The 17,387-nt window shown below is 36.9% G+C and overlaps 4 protein-coding genes across 4 annotated transcripts; 2 read left to right on the top strand and 2 right to left on the bottom strand.

Annotated features, from left to right (window-relative positions):
* The first annotated feature begins 708 nt into the window (after positions 1-708).
* LOC149382000 (laccase-17-like) lies at positions 709-3,383 on the top strand. The gene is made up of 6 exons (XM_089630485.1): positions 709-884; positions 975-1,126; positions 1,204-1,451; positions 1,534-1,662; positions 1,950-2,933; positions 3,007-3,383. The coding sequence occupies exons 1-6, from the start codon at positions 762-764 to the stop codon at positions 3,135-3,137; spliced, it is 1,767 nt and encodes a 588-aa protein (XP_089486611.1). The 5' UTR covers positions 709-761; the 3' UTR covers positions 3,138-3,383.
* A 126-nt stretch (positions 3,384-3,509) lies between these two features.
* LOC149381999 (uncharacterized) lies at positions 3,510-5,561 on the bottom strand. The gene is made up of 2 exons (XM_089630484.1): positions 5,329-5,561; positions 3,510-5,193 (listed from the first exon to the last, which is right to left on the bottom strand). The coding sequence occupies exons 1-2, from the start codon at positions 5,523-5,525 to the stop codon at positions 3,663-3,665; spliced, it is 1,728 nt and encodes a 575-aa protein (XP_089486610.1). The 5' UTR covers positions 5,526-5,561; the 3' UTR covers positions 3,510-3,662.
* A 2,050-nt stretch (positions 5,562-7,611) lies between these two features.
* Positions 7,612-10,354, bottom strand: LOC149381998 (laccase-17-like). The gene is made up of 6 exons (XM_089630107.1): positions 10,151-10,354; positions 9,884-10,035; positions 9,559-9,806; positions 9,348-9,476; positions 8,078-9,061; positions 7,612-7,966 (listed from the first exon to the last, which is right to left on the bottom strand). The coding sequence occupies exons 1-6, from the start codon at positions 10,271-10,273 to the stop codon at positions 7,836-7,838; spliced, it is 1,767 nt and encodes a 588-aa protein (XP_089486233.1). The 5' UTR covers positions 10,274-10,354; the 3' UTR covers positions 7,612-7,835.
* Positions 10,355-15,417: 5,063 nt separating this feature from the next.
* LOC149381997 (embryo-specific protein ATS3A-like) lies at positions 15,418-16,632 on the top strand. Its single transcript, XM_089601667.1, has 2 exons — positions 15,418-15,510; positions 15,942-16,632. Exons 1-2 carry the CDS (start codon positions 15,430-15,432, stop codon positions 16,419-16,421), a joined length of 561 nt encoding a protein of 186 aa, XP_089457793.1. The 5' UTR covers positions 15,418-15,429; the 3' UTR covers positions 16,422-16,632.
* The last annotated feature ends 755 nt before the right edge of the window (positions 16,633-17,387 follow it).

Raw genomic sequence — 17,387 nt, 5'->3', positions numbered from 1 at the left:
TGATGAATCGACGAGGTGGATTTGGCGTGGAAGAGTGACTAGGTCGTCGGCGATGAAGACTGAATTTAATAGTGGTGTATCTAGCTTTATAGGGAAAATTCACATTTTGAAATTCTGTATTTGAGGCTTCAAAAATTATATATTATAAAAATAAATTTACAAAATATTTTTTTTTACCATAAATTAATAATTAACGCGTGAGATTAAAATAAGTCGTACTAATTTAGGTTAATCTATAGCGACGAGATAAATATTTAACAACTTAATATATATATATATATATATATATATATTAATATATATATATATATATATATATTAATATATATATATATATATATATATATTAATTTAGGCATGTGACATATTACCATAGACTTGGAGCCAATAAAATATAAAAATAAATTCATGATTTTTGTTTTTGAGCAGACATATTACATCTAGTTGTTACCGCACTTAATGTTTAAGTTGGTCAAAATCACGTACCTTACATTACATGTATACATTATACAATTATTTTGTTAAGTGGCTTGTCTTAAAGGGAAAGGAGGGACAACGGAAACTACTACTTGTTTACCTTCGACACCACTCTAAAGTTGTTATAACAACGCATCAGCCAATTTATTCAAAATTAATATCCATTCAAAACCCGTCATTTTCCAAGTAAACCTATATATATACACACGCACACACTTCTCAAGTATATCATTTTCCACTGCACGTCCATATCTATATAATATTAAACTAGCTAGTCAGCGAGAATGGGCGTACAAGACCATGTTCAACCCGCAGTTCTCGTCAAAGCCTTTCTCTTCTGCTTCATAGCTTTGGTTTCCACTCCAGAGCATGCGTTTGCCAGTATTACACGGCACTATAAGTTTGAAGTATGCCCTATACGATAAAATAAACTCGCATTCAATTATTTATAATGCCTTGTTTAGTTGTATTGTGAATGACGTACGTACACTACGCAGATAAAGCTGCAAAATGTGACGAGGCTGTGTAAAACGAAGAGCATAGTGACAGTGAACGGACAGTTTCCGGGGCCGAGGATCGTGGCGAGGGAAGGGGACCGGGTCGAGATCAAAGTGGTCAACCACGTCAGCAACAACATTTCAATCCATTGGTATATGTGTTGATGTGTATGTGTATGTATTTATGAATATATATTGTGATTGTATTGAACATATATTTTGTTTGTAGGCATGGGATTCGGCAATTGCAGACGGGGTGGGCGGACGGGCCGGCGTATGTGACGCAATGTCCGATACAGAGTGGTCAGAGTTATGTTTACAATTACACCATTGTTGGGCAACGAGGCACTCTCTTTTGGCACGCTCACATCTCTTGGCTGCGATCCACTGTGTACGGTCCCATTGTCATTCTTCCTAAGCTCGGCGTGCCTTACCCTTTCCCTAAGCCCCACAAGGAACTTCCTCCCATCATCTTCGGTACTAATGAACCCTTTTTCACAATTACACAACAACTCGAAGATTCTTACTTTTTTAATATTTTTATATATTATTATTGCAGGAGAGTGGTGGAATGCCGACACGGAGGCCGTCATCGCTCAGGCCACTCAGTCCGGCGGAGGCCCAAATGTCTCCGATGCTTACACCATTAATGGACTCACCGGACCATTCTATAACTGCTCTTCCAAACGTACATATATTCTTTTTCTTTTATATACTAAAGAACATTTTGCGAAGTGTCACATAAAATTTTCATCTAAAAACCAATCTGACAATTATTATACAAGCAACTCATGACCTTGTAGAAATTAATAGATAGCTCTCATTCTCTATTTGGATGTGAAATTCCTAGCGAGCTCGATTTTATATAAGTACGATAATGATGCCACATCTCATTATGAATTAATCGATTTTTAGATTGAATTATGTGATACTCAACTTTATAGTACCTACTAAGTCATTTAAATTAATATGCAGATACTTTCAAGTTGAAGGTGAAGCCCGGGAAGACGTACCTCCTGCGAATGATCAACGCGGCGCTAAACGACCAGCTCTTCTTCAGCATTGCAAATCACAGTCTAAGAGTGGTCGAAGCCGATGCTATTTACGTGAAGCCTTTCGACACACACACAGTCCTCATCTCCCCCGGCCAGACCACCAACGTCCTTCTCACCACAAAAGCCTCATTTCCCAACGCCTCTTTCTTCATGCATGCAAGGCCCTACGCCACCGGCCTAGGCACCTTTGACAACTCCACAGTCGCCGGAGTCCTCGAATACCAACCCCCAAATTTATCATCATCACCATCCAATATCAATAAAAAGAAGCTCAAGCTCTTCAAGCCGACACTCCCCGCTCTCAACGACACCTCATTCGCAACCACCTTCGCCAACAGACTCAGAAGCCTCGCCAGCGCTCGATTCCCGGCCAATGTGCCTCAGAAAGTGGATAAGCAGTTCTTCTTCACGATCGGGTTGGGAACGAAGCCTTGCAATAAGAACAACAAAACCAACTGCCAGGGACCCACAAACACCACGATGTTCGCTGCTTCGGTGAACAACGTGTCGTTTGCATTGCCAACCACGGCTCTTCTCCAATCCCACTTCTTCGGGAAGTCCAAAGGAGTGTACACAACCGACTTTCCAGCCACTCCTCGGAATCCCTTCAACTACACGGGAACTCCGCCCAACAACACAATGGTCGGAAGTGGAACTAAGCTCGTGTCTCTTCCCTTCAACACCTCCGTCGAGGTGATAATGCAAGACACCTCCATCCTTGGCGCCGAGAGCCATCCTCTCCATCTCCACGGCTTCAACTTCTTCGTGGTGGGACGCGGATTCGGCAACTTTGATCCCAAAAACGACCCCAAGTCCTTCAACCTCGTCGACCCCGCCGAGAGGAACACCGTCAATGTTCCCTCTGGTGGATGGGTTGCCATTAGATTCTTCGCGGACAATCCCGGTGAGTACAAAAACGATCTAATTTCATGTACACATCAATTTTGTATCTTATCGCTTAATATATATGTTTGCAGGCGTGTGGTTTATGCACTGTCATTTGGAGGTTCACACGAGTTGGGGATTGAGAATGGCGTGGCTGGTTTTGGATGGGAAGCTGCCCAATCAAAAGCTTCTTCCTCCTCCTGCTGATCTTCCGAAATGCTGATTTTTCTTGCAAACTCTTTTTCTAATTTTCTCCCTCCTGATTTAATTTCCATTTGACTTTTTTATCATTAATTTTTTGTGTATACTGATTGTTCTTTTCTATATCAAAGAAGGAAAAAAAAAAAAAAAAAAAAAAAAAAAAAAAAAAACGTGGCGGCATAGGTGTTTGATTTTAATAATTGTGCCCATTTACATATAAGTTTGAGAAAAGAGAATGAAAGAGCGAGATTTTATTATTTTACAGTGTATGTATAAATATTTATAATTGCGGTATCCGATTTAAACCAGACTAAAATCCATACCCAGGAGACTAATTCACTATTTCAGTGACCTCAATTGTTACGTTTGGTTTTCCCTATTGTATGATGGTAAGTAAGGAAATAGGATGTTCTAGATTGCTCATAATTAAAACATCTTATAATCCATTAACAACAACACATGTAGGTTAACAAACAAGAACACAAATCCAGACCATAATCTACACACAAGCTAGTAACAATATAATATATATATATAAACGGGGGGATTAGGAACACTTATCATGGATCTTAGGCCTCCGCTTCGACTGCTTCTCGGTGGCGGCGTGGGCCCACCTCGCAAACACCTTGGAGACCGCGAACTTCCCGGCGGAGTGCATCTTGCGCGCCATGTCGTCGAGCGCGGCCACGTTCCCGGCCCTCGCGAAGTCGCAGGCGAACTTGTTGTACTCGAGCGCCGGCGCTCTCATCCCTTTTTCCAACATCTCGTCGATGTACCCGCACGCCTCCCGCGCCCTCCCCCACCGGATCAAACCCCGGATCAAAACCGTGTACGAGTTCTCGTCCGCACAAACGCCCTTCTCACCCATCTCCTCCCACACCGACATCCCCGCCTCCACGTCCCCGGCCATGAAGAACGACTTCATCATCATGTTGAACGTGTGTATCGTGGCCTTGATCCCGCTCCGACCCATCCTCTGGTACATCTTCAGAGCGTCCCCGGGCATTCGACGGCTCGTCGTCAGCTTGATCAGAGCGTTGTAGAGCTTCCCGTCGGGGCTGAACCCGCGGTCGTCCATTTCCCCGAGCATCTCGTACACCGCGTCCATTTTCCCTTGGTCGCCGAGGCCCGTGACGAGGCAGGTGTAGACTGCGATGTCCGGGTCGATCCCCGACTCGACCATCTCGTCGAAGTAGTCGTTCGCCTCGTCCATTGACCCGCGCTCGCAGAAGTGGCGGATCATGATCGTGTAGCTTCTGAGGTTCGGGGCCGGGGACTTCTTGGCCCTCATGAGCATGAAGAGCTTGATCGCGTCGGACCTCTTGTTGGCCCTCGTGAGCCCCTCGAGCATCACGTTGTGGGCTACTTCGTCGGGGGCGAATCCGGAATCGACCATCTCGTTCCACACCCGGCTCGCCTCGACCAAGTTCCTTACTTTGAGCCACCCGCTGAGGAGGACCGTGTAAGTCTGGAGATTCGGCTTGAACTTCCTCTTCAGCCGGTCGAAGAGCACTTGGGCTTCCTTGGCGAGCCTGGCTCGGCCGAGGGAGTCGAGGAGCAGATTGAATGTCCCGACCCCGGCGGCGAAGTTGTACTTCTTCATGAGCTCGAACATAGCCACGGCTCGTTTCCGTTCTTTTGCGGCCGCGAAGTCCTTGATGGCGATCTCGAAAGTGTCGACGGTCAACAGTCTCTTCTGGGCCATCTCTTCGACGAACGACACGATGGTCTCAAACTGCCTCGTTTTCCCGAGCACCCTCACCATCGCGTTGTAGGTCCTCGAGTCGTGAGCGAAGCCCGGGCTGTTCCCGGCCCAGTTGAAGAATCGCAGCGCCGGTTTTCGGGCCTGTTTGAACCGTTCCAACACCGCGATTACCAACTCGTGGGACACGCGAATCCCTTTCTCGTCGAGGACCGATTCCATGTTGTGGTCCAGAGCAAACAATTCGTCGATCACCTGGCAGACACTATCGACTTCCTTCGAATCCACCGCGCCGACCACGCCGCCGAAGACCCTCTCGTCAACCTCGTCATTCTCGCTTCCCTTCTCGCTCTCGCTATCACTGCAAAAGGAGGCTCTGTGGCCACAGCCAGGTTTCATCGGCATTGGTTCTTGTGGAGTATAGAGTGAATCGGGGTGTGACATAGGAAATGCAACTTCAGGATTAGAACAATAGCGACGACTAAGAGGAGAATAATGAAGCAGAACATACACGGGCATAGGGCTACGACGAGGAGGCTCTCGGAAGCGGCGTTTTTCCGGTCGTTTGGTTCGGTACCAAGCGCGTGGCTCGGCGGAGGAGCGTCGGAGGAGTTGGCCATCTGAGAGCGCCGATTCGAGACCGGAGAGAGAGAATTGGCGGAGGAGGAGACGAGAGAGGTTCGATGGTTTCCTTAGAAGCATCGACATTCATTCGACCGCCATGAATAGTGGGATCAGAGCATAAAAGCATAGGACAAAAAAGGACAGTTGTAGTCTTTGTCGTTTCGGCGGTAGAGATGGTGCTTTCATTGTCGTTTACAGTCATCTTATTTTAATATATATATATACAAGGGGTAAAAAAACAAAATTATTAATGGCCCATGAGAATAATAAGTTTTTATGTATAATTTTACACTAAAAAAACACAATTAAAATGAGTCATAAATGTCTACAACTTATAAAAAATAAAATAAAAAACAAAAAAAAACTATCCTGTTCATTATTTTGGACACTTGCCAAATTTTATTAAAGGTTACTTTGAGTAATTTAGAGTAAATTTACCTATGTGATTGTGATTATTTATAATAGAATACCGTAAAGGAGAATTATTATCACAAATAAGTAACTTGAAAATTGTGAAATTCATTTTATCTAACGTTTCATTTTTTTTTAAATAACCATCATATTATAACATGTGGCAGATCTTTATATCATTATAACTCTTATTTTTAATAATTAATTAAATAAAATTTTCGAAATTAAAAATAACCAATATATTATTAAATTCTCCCTCATTAATCTGGCTCCATTTGGCATAGCTTCATTTTTAAAAAAGTGTTTTTAGATTCAGTTTTTGAAAAAAATTGTGTTTTTCAAAAAATGACAAGGTGTTTGATAAACTGTTTATAAAACAGTTGTTGTTAGTAACAAAAATTGATTTAGCGTTTGGTAAAATAAATATATTATAGTAAAAAGACTAAAATAGACATGTTCTTAAAAATTAAATAATAATTATTAATATGTTTATTTATATACATATATATATATATATATATATATATGAATAATATTTTGTACGAGGATATTACACGAATTTATATAGCAAACTTAAAAACATTTTTTTTCTAAAAGCTAAGAATCCTAGCTTTTCCATCTCATGTACAAAATCTAAAATCGCTTTTGAAATTTTTTGTAAAAACAGTTTTGTCAAACACCAGATAAGCAGTTTAGTTTTTTCTAAAAAAAAAACAAGGCTTTTTAATCCCAACCAAACGCAGTCAGAATCTCACGCTCTCTATCTTATCTCTCTTTTTTTCGAATTTCTCTCTCGTGCTCTCTCCAATATCGCATTCTCTCTCTCTCCAAAATCGCTCTCTCTCTAATGCTTTACTGGAACATGAAGTCGGAATTTTGCAAATCAGTATAGACTTTTGAGTGGAAACAGACTAACAAAAAAAATCTTGTGACTTAGTCGCAAATGTTAAATGATTTTAGCCGAATTCCTCTGTTTCAGCCTTCCAAACGGTGTTTTCTGTTTTTATCCGATTTAGGATTTTGAAAAGAGAAATTTTATTATGTGAACCTCAAAATTAACAAAATATCAAGACTAAACCTCTTACTTCAAAAATATCTAAAAATGGACTTTTGTCCCTATTTCGGACAAAAATGCCTTTCTGAGCATATAGCATCATATGACATTGTATGGCATCGTACGCATCGTATGTTATCGTACGTCATTGTATGTCACGAGGGCAGAATGATATTCGTGACGTGGCGTGAGACATAGTCCAATGTGCTTCGAGGAGATGTTTTGGGAGATTGGTGTATGGGAGAGCAATTTAATTTGTGTTTTTTTACGGTGTTACGGTAATTTGATTTTTATTTATATTTTAAACATTTTCATAAGTTTATTTTTCTAGGTTTTTGTTAAGTTATTTTAGAGAGTTTTGTAAAAAAAATAGTAATTTATTCCACTTTATTTTTTTCTTTTTTTGTCATATATGCAAGAGATAAGCAAAGTGTCTAATTTTGTGAGGTTTTTGAGGGTGAATTCAAATCTCACAATTCTAAATTATTTCTTTTATATTGTAAAATAAAAAGGTTATATTTGTGAATTGTACTTCGATTCAGTTTAAAAACAAAAAACAAAAACAACAACTAAGATCCAATAACGGATAGTGAGCTGCCACCAAAAACAAAAGCGATGAATCCAATTTTTAATATATGATTATAAAACCAGAATATTAAATTAAGAGCACGTTACTCATATAATTAATTACCGCAATCTTGCACCATAAAAAAAAAAAAAAAAAATTAAAATCTCACTTTTTCATTCTCTTCTCAAGCTTACATGTAAATGGAACAGTTATTGAAATCAAACACCTATATCCCGCCACGTTGTTTTTTTCTTTACGGAAAAAAAAAAAGAACCATCAATATACAAAAAATAATGATAAAGAAGTAAAATAGAAATTAAATCACGAGGAATAAAATTAGAAAAAGAATTGGCAAGAAAAATCAGCATTTCGGAAGATCAGCAGGAGGAGGAAGAAGCTTTTGGTTGGGCAGCTTTCCATCTAAAACCAGCCACGCCATTCTCAATCCCCAACTCGTGTGAACCTCCAAATGACAGTGCATAAACCACACGCCTGCAAACATATATATATATATATATATATATATATATATATATATATATATATTAAGTGATAAGATACAAAATTGATATGTACATGAAGTTAGGTCGTTTTTGTACTCACCGGGATTGTCTGCGAAGAATCTAATGGCAACCCATCCACCAGAGGGAACATTGACGGTGTTCCTCTCGGCGGGGTCGACGAGGTTGAAGGACTTGGGGTCATTTTTGGGATCAAAGTTGCCGAATCCGCGTCCTACCACGAAGAAGTTGAAGCCGTGGAGATGGAAAGGGTGGCTCTCGGCGCCAAGGATGGAGGTGTCTTGCATTATCAGCTCGACGGAGGCGTTGAAGGGAAGAGACACGAGCTTAGTTCCACTTCCGACCATTGTGTTGTTGGGCGGAGTTCCCGTGTAGTTGAAGGGATTCCGAGGAGTGGCGGGAAAGTCGGTTGTGTACACTCCTTTGGACTTCCCGAAGAAGTGGGATTGGAGAAGAGCCGTGGTTGGCAATGCAAACGACACGTTGTTCACCGAAGCAGCGAACATCGTGGTGTTTGTGGGCCCCTGGCAGTTGGTTTTGTTGTTCTTATTGCAAGGCTTCGTTCCCAACCCGATCGTGAAGAAGAACTGCTTATCCACTTTCTGAGGCACATTGGCCGGGAATCGAGCGCTGGCGAGGCTTCTGAGTCTGTTGGCGAATGTGGTTGCGAATGAGGTGTCGTTGAGAGCGGGGAGTGTCGGCTTGAAGAGCTTGAGCTTCTTTTTATTGATATTGGATGATGATGATGATAAATTTGGGGGTTGGTATTCGAGGACTCCGGCGACTGTGGAGTTGTCGAAGGTGCCAAGGCCGGTGGCGTAGGGCCTTGCGTGCATGAAGAAAGAGGCGTTGGGAAATGAGGCTTTTGTGGTGAGAAGGACGTTGGTGGTCTGGCCGGGGGAGATGAGGACTGTGTGTGTGTCGAAAGGCTTCACGTAAATTGCATCGGCTTCGACCACTCTTAGACTGTGATTTGCAATGCTGAAGAAGAGCTGGTCGTTTAGCGCCGCGTTGATCATTCGCAGAAGGTACGTCTTCCCGGGCTTCACCTTCAGCTTGAAAGTATCTGCATATATTTATCTGAACGACTTAGTAGGTATGATAAAGTTGAGTATCACATAATTCAATCTAAAAATTGATTATTTCATAATGAGATGTGGCATCATTATAGTACGTATATAAAATCGAGCTCGCTAGGAATTTCACATCCAAATAGAGAATGAGAGCTATTTATTAATTTCTATAAGGTCATGATTTACTCGTATAATTGTCGATTGGTTGGTTTTGAGATGAAAATTTTATGCGACACTTCGCAAAATGTTCGTTAGTATAAAAACAAATAAAATATGTACGTTTGGAAGAGCAGTTATAGAATGGGCCGGTGAGTCCATTAATGGTGTACGCGTCAGAGACATTTGGGCCTCCGCCGGACTGAGTGGCCTGAGCGATGACGGCCTCCGTGTCGGCATTCCACCACTCTCCTGCAATAATAATATATAAAAATATTAAAAAAGTAAGAATCTTCGAGTTGTTGTGTAATTGTGAAAAAGGGTTCATTAGTACCGAAGATGATGGGAGGAAGTTCCTTGTGGGGCTTAGGGAAAGGGTAAGGCACGCCGAGCTTAGGAAGAATGACAATGGGACCGTACACAGTGGATCGTAGCCAAGAGATGTGAGCGTGCCAAAAGAGAGTGCCTCGTTGCCCAACAATGGTGTAATTGTAAACATAACTCTGACCACTTTGTATCGGACATTGCGTCACATACGCCGGCCCGTCCGCCCACCCCGTCTGCAATTGCCGAATCCCATGCCTACACACAAAATATATGTTCAATACAATCACAATATATATTCATAAATACATACACATACACATGAACACATATACCAATGGATTGAAATGTTGTTGCTGACGTGGTTGACCACTTTGATCTCAACCCGGTCCCCTTCTCTCGCCACGATCCTCGGCCCCGGAAACTGTCCGTTCACCGTCACTATGCTCTTCGTCTTACACAGCCTCCTCACATTTTGCTTCTTTATCTGCGTAGTGTACGTACGTAAGACGGTGAAAATTGGAATGGAAAGGAAAAACAAGTATGTGGTACTATTCAATATGTGTAAGCTTTAATGTCATGTATGTGATAATAAGGCTTACTTCGAATGTGTAGTGCCTGGTAATGCCAGCAAATGCATGGTCAGCGATGAGAGACAATGCCAGAAAATATACGAGAGAGATTTTCTGAAGTGACAATGTGGATATTATTTGAGGAACACCCATTATTTCAGTATTCCTCGGTATTTTTGTTAGGAATAATATTTCCGATATATATAAATGTACTAGCTCTTGCTTCAGTTTTTGTTTGATGAAAAGCTATGGGGGTGTTGATATGTATATATATACTGTGGAAGAAAATGACTAATTTGTTAATTAGGTTTGGTAAATGCAGATTAAATGCATATAATTATTATAAATAGATACAACCTTCAGAGGTTGAATGGTTAATCTTTTTTTATTAGCATCAGTTGTTAGAACCACTTTAGAGTGGTGTCAAAGACATTCAATTTATTATTTTGACCTGCTTTCTTTATAAGTCAAACCAGCTTAATTTATTCCTATTTCGAAAGTTCACATTAAAAAAATATCATCAAACCCTTATTTCGTTGCAAATCGATAGTGACATGACTTAAGTACTAGGTTTGAACTTTAAAGTAGGAAGTGCATAATTTGATAGTTTCTCAAACACATATACAACCTAATTTTTTTTTATTTTATGTTTTGCATGGAAAAAGAAGGAACACATATATATATATAACCTATAAAATTAGTTCATATGCTACGGAACTCTATATATAGTTAAAACATGTACACACCACATATATAACATATATATTCTAAATGATGGTGTGTACAAGTATTAACTATGTATAGATCGAGTTTATAGAAACTATATTATATGTCAGATTATTTCTGCATAATATATTGATCATTTGCATGAAAAAAATAGAATATTATATCGACTATATGGACAAAATGTATATTAAACATAAACTATAATAATTTTGGTCTAGTTATCCTATATGATAGTTTGCACATGTATTAATTAGTAATATAAAGTTCTGCAGTAATATTATCTTTCAGATATCAATATCTTTTAGCATAATATATTAATTTGCATGACGAAAAAAAAAAGTAAAAGAGCCAGATATTAAATATTGTAGGAACTTAAAATGAATATTAAACATACTATTAAAATATTATGGTATAAACATATTAATAACTGTATAATTTAATCCACAATCTTGCCTTGTACTTTTGTTTGTATATGTTGTCAAACAAGCCTAGGTTATGAAAAAAAAAAACAGCTATATCCGCATGAAGAGTTCTCAACCGTTACTCTTAGCGATCAAGCAAATCCAAGGGTTGCTATCAAAAGTGGGTTCAATTTGTACAAATAATAATAATTGCCAAACGTGTCATACAAAAGTTTGTATATATGTATATCTTTAGGAAGAACATTGCCTCATATATACAGCTACGGCTAAACAAACTTTGAAAGAAAACCCAAAAATGACGCAATAATTTTCTCCTCCAAGCAAACATAATCATTATTACCCATTAATGTTTGTTTGTGTGCTCAAAACAGTCGCATTAACAAGCTATAGTCGTCTAGTTAATGTTTCCACTAATTGAACTACACAACGTGATGATTAGGAGATTATAAACTAATCCAACTTTTAGTTTCACCATTTAATCCGCAATCTCTGATGTTTTCTTTTCGTTGGCCATTAACAAGGCTATGGGTGGTCAGTTGTATTCAAGATATAGCTCATATATGAAGTTGATGTGTTGCTGAACTTTCTTTTTCTTTCTCTTGCAATGCTCAACTCATTTTTTTGTACGATACCACCAAACCAAACAACTTAGCTTTGTCGGTCAACTTTTCTAATTCGACTTGTTTTAGAAATGTTTTTCTTTCATTTTCTATTTTTCATGAATTAAGAAAACTTTTAAAGCAATTTAATATCTTTGGTTGACTGAGATTGTTATGTTATATCTTATGTAAGCAAAAAATTTCGGATAGTCATTATTCTTTACCTATGAAAGAAGGTGACTTTAATATATTCTTAACCATTTGATTTCGACTAGGCGTGAGCTAGCTAAGATAGGATCTATAATGTTACCTTAATTAGATTAGAGGTCAAACATTTTTTTTTTCTTCATATTTTTTTTTTTTGAAAAACGTGGCCGGCACCACGGAAAAATAGCATTAAAAACCCTCACTTAAGTGGAGGAGGAATACCGTAGTTACATCAAGGACTAATATCATGGAAATCGTTCACGGCCTCTTGAACAACACTAGGAGGGGCCGATCCCAACCACCTGGCGCCCGGATCAAAATTAAAAGCACAGCTAGCAAGAACATGGGATGCCTTATTACAATCCCTCGGCTGAAACACAAAATCTAAGCTATCAAAACTAGGAAAGAGAAGAGAAATATCATATTTATTTCTCTTATTTTTATGATGTTTTAGTATTAGTTTTTTTTAAGCATATATATGATGTTTTGGAGTTACTCATTTCGGAAAGACATAATGTCACATTTCATAAACCTAATTAATCAGCTCCCTATTTGAGGTGAGAGAGAGAGAGAGAGAGAGAGAGAAGAGAGAGAGAGAGAGTAGAAAATAAGCTTGATTTGAAAACATGCATTAATCAACGGTTTTCGATAAAATAAAATAAAAATTGATAAGAAAATGTATTGATCAACGGCTCAAATAAAGTCTCTCTCTCTCTCTCTCTCTCTCTCTCTCTCTCTCTCTCTCTCTCTCTCTCTCTCTCTTTTTTTTTGCTATCTCTTTCATGCTATTTAATCAGTGATTTTGGTATATATCCTTTGTATCTAATACGTTATGAATAAATTGATTGACAAATATATAGTTAATTATGATTCATTTAAAAGATTACTCCAAAGGCAATATTCTAACATGATAAGAAGATCAGTTGGACTTGGTTATTAATTGAAGTTAACCGGGACCAACCTTACCAAGTAGATCACTAATTGAAAATACCTCATTATTATTAGTTTGAGTTTGATTTCTTGTATACCATTACAACCAACTTTCGAGCTCAACCATTGTATACTTTTTTCTGATTCAGAATTTTCAATATTTGTGTCATTTCGTTCGTTTTTCTTATTGTTTATATTTCAAAGTATCTTTTCGTACATTCGAAATAAAACGTTTAACTGAATTCTTATACGATGAAATCCCAATACCTCGTAAAGATATAAAACTGGCACCCCTCAAATCAGATCTATTTGCGATTGTATTGAGACTGATTTCGGTACAAACAATTTACACTTGAATATATATATATATATATATATATATATATATATATATATATATAAAACACGACATATGTTTGAATTACATATTATAAAATATGTTGTGATAAATAGAAATTGGCATCTTATCGATCGTGATGTTTTTGGTGACAGATTTTCATTGACAATGTAGTTGATTTGTAGGCTTAGGGGGGTTGTGTAACAGTTTATGATGAGGCTATACTCGAGACGAACTGTTGATGGTTCCACTTTTTCTTAGTTAAGTTGGATTTACTTAGATTCGAGGGGCTAATATTGATTTAACATTTTACGGTCCAAAGCAACTACTCCCGTTAAAATGAGGTTGAATATATATTATTATATCAAAAAGAGGTCGAAGACAGGGTAATTATAATTTACGATTGAACTTAAATAATCTTCCTACATAATTGGATTAATAATATGCAAATTTAGTTGACTGATGAAGATATTGAATATGCTAGATAACTTGAAACTAGAGGTTTAACTATAGTCTAGTGATACGGTGATGATGTGTTATATATCCAATGCCTGATCATGTGGAAGTTCGATGTATCATGAGATTCATGATATGTGTTAGACGACTCTTTGTCACATGTTTTATTTAATTTATTTGTGGTGCTACAATAAATTGTTTTAAATTTATTTACTGGGTTCCTTCATCCTTGTATATTATTGACATATTTTGATGTCTATGAGTGGAAATTTTCTTCACTTTTTAAATTACATATAACGTGGTGGTGTATTGTTTAATATGATTTCTCTCACTTTATTTTTTTCTTCACCCTTTTTTGGGTGCACTATTTATATATACTCCATCCAAAGCAAGTTTTTATCCAACCTTAACTAGTATTACTTCTATGCTTTAGTATATTTTTTGACAATGTATTCTTTAATTATAAAAAAATTAATTCAAAGAATCTTAGATTTAACAACTTAAGACTACTCTTATGTCTAGATTTTGGTGATAAATAGAAATTGGCATCTTATCGATCGTGATGTTTTTGGTGACAGATTTTCATTGACAATGTAGTTGATTTGTAGGCTTAGGGGGGTTGTGTAACAGTTTATGATGAGGCTATACTCGAGACGAACTGTTGATGGTTCCACTTTTTCTTAGTTAAGTTGGATTTACTTAGATTCGAGGGGCTAATATTGATTTAACATTTTACGGTCCAAAGCAACTACTCCCGTTAAAATGAGGTTGAATATATATTATTATATCAAAAAGAGGTCGAAGACAGGGTAATTATAATTTACGATTGAACTTAAATAATCTTCCTACATAATTGGATTAATAATATGCAAATTTAGTTGACTGATGAAGATATTGAATATGCTAGATAACTTGAAACTAGAGGTTTAACTATAGTCTAGTGATACGGTGATGATGTGTTATATATCCAATGCCTGATCATGTGGAAGTTCGATGTATCATGAGATTCATGATATGTGTTAGACGACTCTTTGTCACATGTTTTATTTAATTTATTTGTGGTGCTACAATAAATTGTTTTAAATTTATTTACTGGGTTCCTTCATCCTTGTATATTATTGACATATTTTGATGTCTATGAGTGGAAATTTTCTTCACTTTTTAAATTACATATAACGTGGTGGTGTATTGTTTAATATGATTTCTCTCACTTTATTTTTTTCTTCACCCTTTTTTGGGTGCACTATTTATATATACTCCATCCAAAGCAAGTTTTTATCCAACCTTAACTAGTATTACTTCTATGCTTTAGTATATTTTTTGACAATGTATTCTTTAATTATAAAAAAATTAATTCAAAGAATCTTAGATTTAACAACTTAAGACTACTCTTATGTCTAGATTTTCAGGACTAATGCTTTGCCGTACAAAGGAGAAAAATATCTGCCTTTTATTATCTCATACAAAGCATAAGGTATAATTAAATGTCACGTAACTAATAACATATTTTTAAAATTAACAACTGTTAATCTAAATGGCCCACATAGGAATATGTAACATACCAAGCAAAGAATTATATCTAAAATATATGTATAAACGGTATCTCTGGTAAATAATCATAAGACCCATATAATGGTGGAAAAAATTGGAGGAATAGTGTTCCTCTGCATTCTGCTCGTCTCACTTGCCGCTGGAGAAAAATCAAGAGAAAAGGTACACAACTATTTTATATATCTCCATTGAGGGCTTGATAATTATTGTCATATTTTAGGAAATACTACATAAAGCTCAAATTTTAGTATTTTGTCATTGATATGTTATTTCACAATTGAATATGTACTCCCATAAAAAAAAAAAAAAAAAAAAAAAACAATTGAATATGTACTAATTTAAAAACTATATATTGTTTTAGTCATGACCATCTAAAATTTGGTAATTTTGGTACTCAATTGTAGATCATATTGAATTTCAGAAATCTTTAATCTTAGTATGTCCATAAAAAGGCTCTTTGAGGAGAAATTTTTTTTAGGAAAAATGCTTTAGTTTCCTTGTGCAAATATTTAATTAGTTATAACCCTATTTATTTAGAATATACACTAATTACTTGCAAATTACTCTAAACATAATTCTTTCAATAGGTTCAGGAAAATTGCACCTATATAGTAACAATCGAAACAACATGCACTAAGGGGGCCGAAACCTCGAACCCCATCAGCCTAAGATTTGGCGACACAAATTCAAATGATGTTTTGATCAAACATTTGAGCAACGAGCACATGAGAAAGGTTGATTCTTTGGATCCCGAGGTCCTCGATGACATTCCTAGAAAGCCGTTTCAGACTTGCATGATCAACAAGTTCTACGTTAAAGGTCGATGCGTTGTGTCGCCGATTTGCTATTTGTACTTGAGATTGGCCGGTAGCGATGATTGGAGACCCGGTTTCGCCCAAATTAGGGTGTTGGAAAACAACATCGGTGGTCATCGATATCGTCTCAGCTCAAATCTCTTTTATTTTCGGCGCTACTTGCCCCGAAAAGTTTGGCATGGAATGAATTTTTGTGATAAAGATGTCACTCCTTTTGGGATTGGGCACAGGAGAAAAATTTTAGTATCGAAAAAGTAGTGACTAGTTTGTGAATTATTTGCATGCTTTCATGAGGCTAATCAATTAGTAACAACTAATTAAATAAAAGTATATATGATTATAAATGTACTATGAATTAATAATAAAAATAATAATAGGTCGTTCAATTTCGTATCTGAAACTGTATGGCTATTAGACTATCCTTTATGTATTGGAACTGTTGTTTCATCCGATTTGGTTGGAATTAATTAATTAATAAAAGCCCTCTGATTCAAAATAATAATAAAAATAATATGTTGTTGGCGATATGTGTATTATGTACGGTTTTAAATATATAATTGATGGTAACTCTGCCAAAAAAAGCCACTAAATTATTAAATTTGGCAAAGTTATATTCAAAATCTAAAATTTATCACACATAATAATATTTTAATAAATTGAAACTACTTAATTGATTGTCATGCTAGATTCGGAAGACTAACATAATAATTAAATTAAACATGACTTTTTTTTTTTTGAAATAGTTCATTAAGTTTTTAAAACCTTGATTTTTTTATTATTATTTAGTAAATGCGTATTAATCATTATTGTTTCTCATGTTATAATTTTTCCACTCAATATCATCACGTTGCTTTGTCGTTAGTTCCCTTGGCATTATGGTCCCTTTTGCTTATTTTCCGACTGAATGATACAATCAAATAGATATCTCCTGCGCTGCTTTCTAGGTGTATATACATTTGTCTAGATTTTTCTCTATGCTATATTTTTCCTATTTTGTAAATATATAGGTGGATAAAAAAGGCAACCTATAGTTAGAGAAGGCCGTGAAATCCAATCCAAATAAATAAAACGTGAAGAAAAAGTCAAGGCCGGCAGTGAAAGTTAGATGTGATTTATTATCTCTAATCAATAGCTTCATAATTTATCTTAACTTCCACTACCTAGCTATTAGCAAACCTTGTCACGCACCAGAAATTCTGTTACAACTAATATTTGTTTACTAAA

This window comes from Urtica dioica, chromosome 11 (assembly GCF_054948205.1).
Source record: "Urtica dioica subsp. dioica isolate 48M chromosome 11, U.dioica_male_clone48M_v1_H2, whole genome shotgun sequence".
Lineage (NCBI taxonomy): Eukaryota > Viridiplantae > Streptophyta > Magnoliopsida > Rosales > Urticaceae > Urtica > Urtica dioica.
This window is presented reverse-complemented; position numbering and strand designations above follow the sequence as displayed.